This window comes from Electrona antarctica, assembly GCF_951216825.1.
Source record: "Electrona antarctica genome assembly, chromosome: 13".
NCBI lineage: Eukaryota > Metazoa > Chordata > Actinopteri > Myctophiformes > Myctophidae > Electrona > Electrona antarctica.
In genome coordinates, this window is record NC_136794.1 from 10,719,150 (window position 1) to 10,731,537 (window position 12,388).

A 12,388-nucleotide genomic window follows, 5' to 3' on the forward strand; every position below is an offset into this window, starting at 1 on the left:
GGCTGAAGGCTTTCTTTTTTTGTACTTGATAGGCACCTGTCATTGTGGCAGCTGCATGTGTGACGACCTGGATAGCAGGGGGCTGGTGACGGGACGCTACTGTGAGTGTGATGACAGCGAGTGTCTGGATGAGGACACAGGAGAGGTGTGTGGAGGTATGCCCCATGGCTCTTAATCTCTGCCCTTAATCTCTGCCCTTCAAAGACTTCAAAGTGTCCATGTTTTACACTTTTCTGTCTGGGTAGAAGAAAAAGCAAATGCTTCTTCGCCTTGTAATCACTGTTGTGACAGTGTGATATTTGAACCGTATTCATTATGAGGTCGTGCTACTGCTTAAACATGGGCCTTGGGATCAATGGTACATAGGCAATTTATTATCGTCTTGTTTGTATCACTCACACATAGCCCTTGCTGTGGTTTTTTAGTACCTGTTGATTTTCACTTATAAAGACAGTCATCCATCATCGGCTGGCATGCTAAATCAAAGGACACAGAATTGCCCCTTACGCACAATTTGACACACGTTCTCTTAAGAAAAACTCCCAGGCCCCATATGTTCTATAAAGGTTAATTAATTGCCATTGGAAGTTAATTGTACTTTGACCTGTCGTCTATGCTGCTCCTCACAGTTTTAGCTACTCATCCCTGTGCTCCCTCAGGTTTCAGCCAGCTCCAGCTTGTCAATGTTAATTAGCCATTCAGTAATTTCATTTTGAAAAACACATTATGGCCTCTCTCCCCATTAGGAGGAATTGTGAGGAACAAAGTCATTAGAATCTGTCCAAGTATTCAAAGCGGCCATGCTGAATGGGCCTCTATTAACTACAGCATAATTAAATTCAAGAAGGAAAAGGATTTTGAGGTCACTGGCTCTTTTTTTATGTGAGCCTTGTAACTTTTGATTCTTGCTAATTTCTGAACTAACAAACATCATGCAAGGTGGTGTCTGGTGTGAAAAACATTGAGGCAGCAATTTGCATTATCCTGCTTCTGAATTGCTGCTCTGCCTTCAGAGTAAAGTTGGGTATACTGTATTCACATCTCTGCCTTCAGAGTAAAGTTGGGTATACTGTATTCACATCTCTGCCTTCAGAGTAAAGTTGGGTATACTGTATTCACATCTCTGCCTTCAGAGTAAAGTTGGGTATACTGTATTCACATCTCTGCCTTCAGAGTAAAGTTGGGTATACTGTATTCACATCTCTGCCTTCAGAGTAAAGTTGGGTATACTGTATTCACATCTCTGCCTTCAGAGTAAAGTTGGGTATACTGTATTCACATCTCTGCCTCAACTATCATAGCAAAAATACAAAAAACAAGACAGAGATGATCTCCTAGTCTGTTACGTTACATTGTTACACATGTTACATTCATAGCCCCTCCTATACACAGGTTTAATGTTTGTTTTGTAAACGCATTGACAACGAAGGGAACATTTACGTCATAATGTCTCTTTATCGTTAATGGCGTTTAATGTTTGTGTTTGCACCGTTTGTTTTAAATCACCATTACATCACCTAATCAACATGAGTTAGACTTTAATATATTAGTGCCCCTCACTACTATTGCTACACACATGTTACACATGTTACAGCCCCACAATGAATGCCTAGAAGATTCTAGATTCCAGGTTCCTGGGTGAATGTACTGTATGTGAAGGATTCAACATACAGTATATTTTCAGAATTCATAGCATTCCTATAAAGAGAAATTATAAACACAGAATTAAAGACAAATGTATATATGTAATGTTTATTCTCTTGTTCTTTGGAAATACTCGTAGCACAATTTTACTTGAGTGATGTAGAAGCGGTTGAGGTCATTGAGGAGCACAAGGACTTGTTATAGACAATACGCTCTCCCGGGACCAATGTTCCCAAGCCATCAAGCAACAGTAATTCATTTAGTTTCTCAAGGAATTCGACTCTTTATAAAGTGGACCGTTCCATAATGTTTCATTATTCTACAAATAGACTACCTTTGTTGAGTATCCTGTCCTGATCTGCTAGTTTGGAAATGCCAAAGTGACATGAAAATATTCTGGGAAAAATAGTCATGCCATGCATGTACTATATAACCTGGTCTTGAAAGATCAAAGGTGAGCAACTAACTGACGTAGATTCAGATGCCCGTAGGTTGTAGAATCAGTTCCACGTTCATCCCCTCAGCCATTACTTAACAATGAGGCAAATATTTCTATTATGTTATTATGATTTTTTGACGGCCTATTGTTCATGTGATTTTTTTGTAATTGTCAGCTTAACATGTAATGTTGGGTTACCGGTATGCATTTTAGAATGCTGCAAAACAAATACCATTTAAGGACATTAACATGTTAAATGTATAATATACCTACCTACCACAGGCAAATTACTCTCTGCAATTGTTTTATTGTGCTTGCAGTACGACATTATGTTGGATTGCAAGGAAAATTTTCATTTTATTTTACCCCTGTGTATTTTCGAGGGGCGCTAGCCCCTCCTATATTCAGCTATAGTGTAGATTCTTGTCCTAACACAAACATTAAATGCCATTGACAATGAATGGAGAATTTACGTCATATTTGGACGAGCAAATCAGCTATTTTTGTCCTACACAAATTAATGGATCATGTATGATGATAAGAGCGCCCCTCACTTCACACGTCTCAATATTTGCCATTGACAATGAAAGGAGAAATTGAGTCAAATGTCCGCCAAATATGACATAAATCTTGTCCCCACACGTCTCATATTTGCCATTGACAATGAAAGGAGAAATTAGGTCAAATGTCCACCAAATGACAATGACGATGACAAGAGCGCCCCTCACTTCACACAGGTGTGATTTTCTTTACCCTTTATACAAATTGTTAATTGAGCGAGTCACTGTATCAATAGGTAGAATGGTGTGTTTCGAGTGGCGACATCATGCGCTGTTTGTGAATAATGTGTATTCCATTCTGCTTCCAGGCCATGGACAATGTTACTGTGGAAACTGTTACTGCGCCGCCGGTTGGCATGGAGACAAATGTGAATTTCAGTGCGACATCAGCCCATGGGAGAGCAAGCGGAGATGCACGTCTCCAGATGGCAAGATCTGCAGCAATAGAGGTCTGATTCCACAGGGAAAGATAAAGACACACAGACACAGAGGGGGGAGAACGTGTACCAGTGGCGTGCACAGATAGACACTAGGGGGTGCTAGAGCACCCCCTGCCCTTTTGGCAATGTGCCCTTTTGAAAAAAAACGGAAAAAAAACATTTTCTTTCTTTTTTTCCCCCCGATTTTTCAAAAATAGCAGACCTACAAGCTCGTAGCGCGCCACTCGGTGGCGCGCTATGAGCTTGTAGATCTGCTATTTTTCAATAGCTAAAGCATAACATAATGCTAACACCAAAAGGGGTTCCCACCCAGAATGGATTAAGACAACCGGCCGGTTCCACATGCTGCACAAGGTGCCCTTTTTTAACTTGAGCACCTGCCCCTCTAAATGTCTGTGCACGCCACTGACGTGTACCGTATGGGGCATGCCCATAGTTTATCCCATTTAGGCCTGACCTCCAAATTTAAAATGATTCTTCTAAATCCTCCTAGTCTAGTAGCCAGAATGTGAACCCGGACATGTTGAGTACACCAACGTTTTACGTTAGAAATGTTTAGTATGGGTCCCCAGCATGTGGAAACTGCCGGATGCTAACTTGCATATGTTGAGCAATTTTCATAATTGGCATAACATGTGACCATACCATTAACAACCTATAGAAGGCAAAATATTAAAAATTTCATCATGCTTCATGTACTGTAGCATGTCAAAACTACTGACATGTCAAACTAGGGGGTTTTCATGATGCTGAATCCATTGCAAGCATTAGTTTTGCAAAAAATCACTCATTGAGCTAAAAACGGCCATTGCCGTCATCACAAAATGTGGGCATGGCCGTTTTTAGCCCAATGAGTGTTTTTGAGGCCAATGAGGGTTCACTATGGGCTGGCTACTAGACTATCCAGTTTTCTGAAATAAATATTTTCACGATTTTTCAAAAATAGCAGACCTACAAGCTCGTAGCGCGCCACTCGGTGGCGCGCTATGAGCTTGTAGATCTGCTATTTTTCAATAGCTAAATTATAACATAATGTTTAAAACACCAAAAGGGGTTCCCGCCCAGAATGGGTTAAATCCAATAGCCTGTGAGAGGAAACTGGTATGAATACTGTATGTAATCTAAATTGTGCTCTGCAATTCAATTATGGCTATGTCCATGATATCAACGCCCACATCTGTTGCTGTCATTTTAATTGGTGAAATAGTGCCTTCTGTGTTTTCTCTTCCAAGCATATCTGGGGGCATTTTAGCATCACAATGTGCATGTGCTGTAGGATACTAGGATGACAAGAATACATTTTTGCTATTTTTCTTAAACTATTACTTGCTTCTCAGAGTGAACGGAGAAAGAAAGCGAGGCAGTGAGAGAAGACAGAGAGAAGACAAATGGAAATAAATCCCTTCATTGCGTACATTTCACTGAAATTCATCATAGTTGGGCAGACAGGCGGACAGAGGGGGGAAAAAAGCCATACTAACCTATAGCAGAAATCATCCCAGGAGGTTTTAGAACAGCTCTAAAAATGAATTACTGTGGGGCAGCTGAAATCTGACTAAGTGCTACAGCATGAGCCCCATCTCCCAGCTGAATTTCTCATTTTGTGGTCAACAACCGTTAACTGCTTTTTCTTTCTCACTGTAGTTTTGCTCAGTCTCCATAATGGAGCTCTCTCCACACACGGTATAGGGTTGGGAGTCTGACAGGCAAAGGGATCAGACAATGAACAATCCATGTTCATTTTCACATTAACATCAGCCCTGTAGTTCATTTAGAAATGCTAGACCAGTGCCAGTTGGGCACCAGCCTACTCAATGATGCAAGTGATGCAAGTTCAGAATGCAATCTGTATCTCTCTGTGTCCCTTTTATGTCAATATATGGTGTTCCATGTCAGCCATGCCCAAATATGAAGTCCACACCAGTCTATGACATCAGTATCATGACGTCATATTGATAACATCATGGGTACTCCATATATGGGGATTTGCAGATGTGTCGATATTTTGGGGACAATCACCGAATTAAGAGACGACTGAGAGATTTCCCACTCCCTCGGGTCCTTGTAGTTACACTCGTCGAGTGTTAAGTCTAGAGGGAGTAAATTACTATACACACACTCACAGATATTTGGCACATACAGTATAGTGTAGCCTATAGAAAAGGATTTCTCAAACTTCCCTGTCTTAGCTTAATCTTTTTTTTGTGGTGGTGGAGGAGGGGGGGTGGGGGTTGGGATAAACTTCCCTGGTAGCGTGAAACTATAATCCTTTTTTTTCTTACAGCATTTTTCAAATCCTTCAAAAGAACAGCCATGATAAGAATTGCAGTGGGGGCTCAATAGAGGACTCGACTACATATACTGTTGTCTTTGCATCATCTCATAGAAATGCAAGGCATTATGTACCGTAAGCCTGCAAAGTGCCGGGGTTCAGTGGGTTGTCTTTCCCTACCATTATCCCCCATCTGTAGCTCGCACTCTAAAAAAGGTGTGCGATTTGACTGACAGCTCTAGATGACTCCCTCGTACTCCCGCCCCACCCCCCCAGCTCTCTGTTCAGCTCACATCTTTGCTCCAGCTAATAATAAGCTCTAAATTGGCACACCATCAAGATTCCAACAAGCAAGCCACGCTCCAGGCATATATACCCAACGCATTCATATTCAATTTTCTAATAAAAATCATTGGAAAAAATACAACGACTCAGTTTTATGAAGAGGTTTCCACATAACAGCGTGGCAAGTATGACAGCTCAGTCAAAGGCGTTCCAAGGGCTTGCCTCTGACAAAAGGGAGCACAATGGATGCAGCGCTTGGTATTCTCTAATGACGTCCCCTTTTTATAGAAGCTGCTGAACAGTAGCTGGTACAGAGGTGCTGCACTATATGCTCAGAGGAGCTGGGCATGACTTTGCCAGTGGACATGAAAAAGCGTGGCTCTATAAATCCAGGGCTCCGGGGTTGTGAGGTACTGTATAGGGACTAGGGAGGCGGGAACCAGAAGCCAGGGGGCCAGGTCTGCATGCACACCAGCTCCAGCCAAGAGGCTTGCCAGCTGGCCCAGCTCACCCCCAGGGTTCCCCCCTTGCTCTGTCACTGCTGATAAGAGAAAATGGGATTTCCACTGGCTGCTGCTCAGCTGGTGCCCTGGCTTAGAATCTCGATGGGAAGAGAAAGAGCTAGGGAGAGAAAGAGGCACAGATGGAGAGGGAGAGAGCAAGACAGACAGACACAGACAGACGGACAGACAGACCCCCCAACATCATCTGTCTTATACTGTAGCTTCTGGGAACTCGGATTACGTCCTTCTAGTTCTTTCAGCCACCATTGTGGGGTTCAGGCCAAGGAGTCAGAGCTCTTGGGGGTCTTGGGTGTCTGCCTCTCTCTACCATGCATGTCTCCTTTCCAATTAAGTTTCTCTTCTGCTAACTGTCTCAGAGTGCTCCTAATCCTCCAACTCAACAGGCCATGCAACCACGGCTCTTGTCTTTTTAAGAAGGGTTTCATACATAGATGATGATTGCGACTGTGTGTGTGTGTGTGTGTGTGTGTGTGCGCGCGCGCGTGCGTGCGTGCGTGCGTGTGTGCATGTGTTAACGCTGTAGGGACCTGTGTGTGTGGGGAGTGTACATGCTACGACGTAGACCCCTCCGGAGACTGGGGCGATATTCACGGAGACACCTGCGAGTGCGACGAGAGAATCTGTCACGCAACGTACGACCGGTACTCGGATGACTTCTGCTCAGGTAGGTCAGTGCCCTGATGGCTCTGTAGCAGGAAAACCTAAAAGTGGAATGCGGGTACATATTGGGCTATATCTTGCGCCACCCCATCCCTAAACTAATTTGCCATTTTTTACTATTTTAAAAAACCTTTTAAAATAGTTCAAATAGCCGATCTACAAGCTCACAATGTCTCGATGTGGATCGGCTAGTTCAACTATTTTAAAATGTTTCTCAAAATAGTAAAAAATGGCAAATACGTTTAGGGATAAGGGATAAGAGTGGCGCAAGATGGAGCCCTTCGTCTCAAACGACAATGCACAGCTCAGAATGTAGACTTTAAGTAATCCTAAGAGGTTACTATACATGACAGCTGACCAATCCGCGTGAGCTAAAGCCAGTGGTGGAAAGTATAACGTACATTTCTCAAGTGCTGCACTGTACAATTTTGAGGTATTTGTACTTTGAGTATTTCCAATTTCCAGTACTTTTACTTCTAGCCTACTCCACTACATCTCAGAGGCAAATATTGTACTTTTACTACACTACATTTATTGAGAACTTTAGTTACTATAGTTACTTTGTAGACTTTGATTATTATGATAAAACATACAGTAACCACTTCAGTCCCATATACATTTTGGCCGTTTGAAAAGAGCCGATCTACAAGCTCACAATGCGTTGCGATGCGATGCTTTGTTGCTATGATGCTTTGATGCTATTTTCAAATGATTTTTATACATTTGAAAATGAGACATTCTGCATAATGAGTACCTTTAGTTTTGGTACTTTAAGTACATTTGGATGCGAATACTTTTGTACTTTTGCTCAAGTACATTTTGAATTGCAGACTTTTTACTTGCAACGGAGTAGTTCTACATTGCAGTATTGATACCTTTAATTCAGTATAACATTTGAGTACGTTTTTCCACAACTGGCTAAAGCCAAGCTAAATCATGCTTAATGACACAAACACGGTTGGTGCAGATAGATGGTCACGGCTGAGGAGACATTATTGGAGTTTATTCAGGCCCAAAGAAACCAAAACAAAGAGAAAGAAAACTGTAGCTATTGATGGTTCACACACAGAATAGCTACGTACCAGCAAAGGTGAGGCACTCCTGCAACACACCTTACACTACAGTATGTGTGCTGAGCCAACTCTCTCCCCGCACTGTTGAGTCCTAGCTGATGGGATCATCAGTACTATACAATTTCCTTCATATTCTGAGTTGATACTATAATGCAATGCATTAACATAAAGCATTCATATTCTACTGTATGAGTATATTACGGATTCCAGCAGCAACAGCAACAAAACACTTAAAATTTCATGGCCATTTAAAAAGTTTATATACCGTACAGACCGCATACACTATAACCTGCTCTGTTTGCTGTCTCCCAATAATGAATGAACAAAATGTGATGGATAGTACTGCATATCTACACCTAATGCCTGCAGTGCATGAAGGTAATCATTATTATCCCAGAGATTTGTCATAACATCAGACCATTGTTCTCAGCAGCACTTTGGAGCAGTGCTTGGCATCTTGCCAGCTTGCTGCTGTCTGAGGTTATAGTCACACAAAAGTGTCTCTCTCTCTCTCTCTCTCTCTCTCTCTCTCTCTCTCTCTCTCTCTCTCTCTCTCTCTCTCTCTCTCTCTCTCTCTCTCTCTCTCTCTCTCTCTCTCTCTCTCTCTCTCTCTCTCTCTCTCTCTCTCTCTCTCTCTCTCTCTCTCTCTCTCTCTCTCTCTCTCCCCCCCTCCTCCCTCTCCCTCTCTCTCTCCCTCTCATGCCCTCACCCGTTCAGCCCCTCGTGCCCTCCTGCTCTGTGTCTGCTCTACTTCCCATTAAACGTGTTTCCGATTGTCTGACTTAGCTTCACGCACACCTTCGTCCAGTGGTTCCCAAAAGAGAAATTAGATGTTTGCCCGGGACCCAAACTATAGTGAAAAATAGCATCTACTATAGCTCACAACGTGGCGCGAAGTATAGATCGGCTATTTTCGCTATACTTCTAAAACATTTGTTTTCTAATTTAGGGAATTTCTTACATTGTTCTTTGATTTGGTCACGAAATTACTGAAAAAAATAATTTAATTTTGTTTTTAATTCATGAAAAATTTAGCTTTTTTGGGAATGTTTTTTTCTTAAATGTTTTGAAATAATAATAATTAAAAACTAAATGTAGGAAACAATTTTTTTTATCTGCGACCCACAAATGAGTCCCGAGCCAGTGTGTGGGAACCAGAGCCTTCAGTCCTCCTCACCCTAACCCATCGGCCCTCTCCTCTCCCATGGCAGGTCATGGACAGTGTAACTGTGGGAGGTGTGACTGTAAGGAGGGCTGGGCAGGCAAGAAGTGCGAGCATCCTATGTCCTGCGGTCTGTCCCTGGAGAGCAGTGTGAAGAAGTGCCGGGGAACGTCCAGCTTGCCCTGCTTCGGACGAGGTAACCCCCCCCCCCCCCCCCCCCACACACACACACACACACACACACCCTGCACTCCCCTGCTGTTGCCATGGTTACCACAGCCAGCCTGTACGGTCTAGTCGCCTCACCCTGTACCATGAGCTAAGCTAAGGGCTTACAGTACAGTATATACAGTACAGTGAGAGAGACTTTTTGAACTACATACACAATCAACAGCTAGTGACGGGTTGGCGTGCCACCTAGTACTACTACTAGGTGCTACTACTAGTACTACTTAATGTACTACTCTTTTTTTTGAGGGGCGCTAGCCCCTCCTATGCCCAGCTTTGTGTGTCTGTGTGTACCACGGAATGTGATGATTTGATTGGCTGAGCACGGAATGTATGATGATGTATGATGATAATAAGAGTGCCCCTCACTTCACACAAGTGTGATTGTTTTACTTGGGCCCACCAAAGAAATCAGATATTCGTTTCTGAGCCATGTTGTATAAATAAACAACCTGACAGCTGACAGGACTCGAGATCCATGCACCCTGCGTGTAAAAGGTAAAAGGTAATTGCAAAGCAAATACATGCCTCTTCATAGCGAGACAAGCAAGCTCAATTGTAGTTCAGTTCATGCATAGCCTACTGGTAGACAGTAAACACCGGCTTAAGTTCCGGGTCATATCGCGGCTTGGACCAGTGGCTTGGACTGGTGTGTGTGTGTGTGTGTGTGTGTGTGCGTGCACGCGTGCACGTGTGAGTAATGAGCGTTACTGGCCAGCTACAGTGTGAGCCCAGGCTGGAATGTCTTCCTCAATAGTGCTAGCTGTGGGTCGATGTGTCTAGATTTATTACAGTGCACTATACGCTTCATTAGTGGTGCTTCTGGAACAGAGGCTGCTTGTCGTTCTAGAGCCTCCACAAACGTCAGATCTAATAACTAATATCAGATTCTCACCGAGGCGACGATGGAAACTTCTCATGCATTCTTACACAAACAGAGGCCTGGACTGTGTTTCCACTGATTTCGGAGTCACGTACCCTGGAGTCCTCTTAGACAGACGATGACAAGAGAAGTTGGAGAACAGATGGATGTAAAACAGATGGATGTAAAACAGAGTGGCGCATCCTAGGGGCGAGAAGAGAGCCAACATATGTCATGGAGAGACTGTGTGTGGCTTGCACTGTGTGACTGCATGTGAACACATCGTTGCTGTAGTGTTTGGGCTAGAGCTGTCTCAAATATGTGCGAGCACGCTCCCTCCCTGAAGGCGTTTTCCCTTCTCGTTTCCAAAACGATGAGGGAACATGTTTCATTGACCTTTTGGCGTTTTTTATGGCTATTGCCGAGGCTACTATACTAATACTATACTGCCTGTTTTTTTTGTGGCTTTCGCCTTTATTTTATATATATATTGTTTTTTGAATGGACAGACAGTAGGCTGACAGGAAACGGGAGAGAGATGGGGGAAGACATGCAGTAAAGGCCGTGTCGGGCTCGGGAGTCGAACCCGCGGCACACTGCGACTGGATTACCAGTCGGGTGCCCAGACGGTTACGCCACCGCCTGGGCTATTTTATATTTTTTATGGAGGGACAGACAGTAGGCCGACAGGAAATGGGGAGAGAGATGGGGGGGAAGACATGCAGTGAATGCCGTCGGGATCGGGAGTCGAACCCGCGGCACACTGCCAGACTGGATTGCCAGCCAAGGTGCCTGGACCACTGAGCCATGGCCCAGGCCTATACTGCCCATACCGGCACGTTACCTTAAATTTGAATGGCCCATTGTATGTTTAAACCTGTATACAGTTATGGGCTATAGTTGTTTCTGTTTGCATATGTACTAGACAGGTGCCAATTGGGTACCGGGCCGGCTGACTCGGGAATGATGCAAGTTGGGAACAATGTATGTTCGGTTATTTGGCGATGTTATGCCGGGCTTCCGACCAGCCCATGCAATAGGCAGAGTAAAGTGACTAACACGCACAGGGTGAACTAAATGTTCCAATAATAGCTTATATTTGATGAACTCAAACGTGCATTTTATAGGGTTTTTATTAATTCATATTAATCATAAACACTTACAATCATACATTCACACGTTCTGTTCACACTTCCCCCAACACAAGATGATCTCAGTACCCTGGAGCTCTGTCCTATTGGTCTGTAGTTCTATCCTGCTCTGTCGGTAGGAATTCTAGCTATCATTTAACACTCTAAACTGTCCCAGATCATGGTAAAGCTTAGCGCCCTTGATGGATTTCAGACTTAGTTCAGTGATAAGTGTATCACTAATTATGTGGTTTTAAATCTACGTTATCATTCAGTCAATTGCCATTAATTGCCATTAATCAATCGGGAGAAAAGAAACACAAATAACACTTGGTTACAATCTAAACATCATATTACATCGATTATGAATAATGCACAATTATATATAAGCATATAATACATACCGCTGGCGTCTGCCTAACTACATGTATCACGTTCGTTGGTATTGGTGAATCTAATTATTGATTGTGCCACACAGAATAGTCAATGCAAGCCTTCTGACTGATCACACCTCCATGCTAACACTTTCAGCCAATCAGAAGCCACTGACCTTCCTGCCTTTCTCTGGCCACAGCAGCCAGCTCCTATTACAGTCCCTGTAATGTGCCCAACTGCTACTTCTGCCTAGATTAAACTGTTTAGACTATTACAGGTATTTATCATTTAGCCTTTTTACCAACCCAATATATAATAGGTTATTAGAACACATTTAAACAATTGAAGAGGAATTAAAGATTGGTTACTTCAATATTTGCATGTTCTTGCTGAGTTGACTTCTCCTGTGAGAAGGAGTTATAATGGCCTGTCTCACAACAGGAAGGGGTCGTAAAACCCCCAAATCCACCGGTCGGTCTGTAGAATGGAATGTGGGGACCTGAAGCTCTCCCACTCTAGAGAGCTGCATATATCTCCAATCAATCTGACCCAATATATAATTTCTCATTATGAGTACAAATCTCGCACACCCATAAATAACACGACAATGTAAATAAGGAATGCATGGCCCACCTGCATCTTGTTACACAATACCCGCTGTATAGATTACCCGTTAAATGTCTATCTGTCCATGGCCCTTTTGTGCCCATATAAGGAGATCCCTGACCACAACT

General features: G+C 43.1%; 1 protein-coding gene across 1 annotated transcript in view; it reads left to right on the forward strand.

Annotated features, from left to right (window-relative positions):
* Positions 1–12,388, forward strand: part of itgbl1 (integrin, beta-like 1) — a 53,029-nt gene that overhangs the window by 18,837 nt on the left and 21,804 nt on the right. The window contains exons 4-7 of the mRNA XM_079517568.1: positions 33–155; positions 2,952–3,092; positions 6,688–6,828; positions 9,109–9,255. Of these exons, the coding sequence (XP_079373694.1) occupies positions 33–155; positions 2,952–3,092; positions 6,688–6,828; positions 9,109–9,255 (552 nt within the window). The remainder of the gene's footprint in view (positions 1–32; positions 156–2,951; positions 3,093–6,687; positions 6,829–9,108; positions 9,256–12,388) is intronic.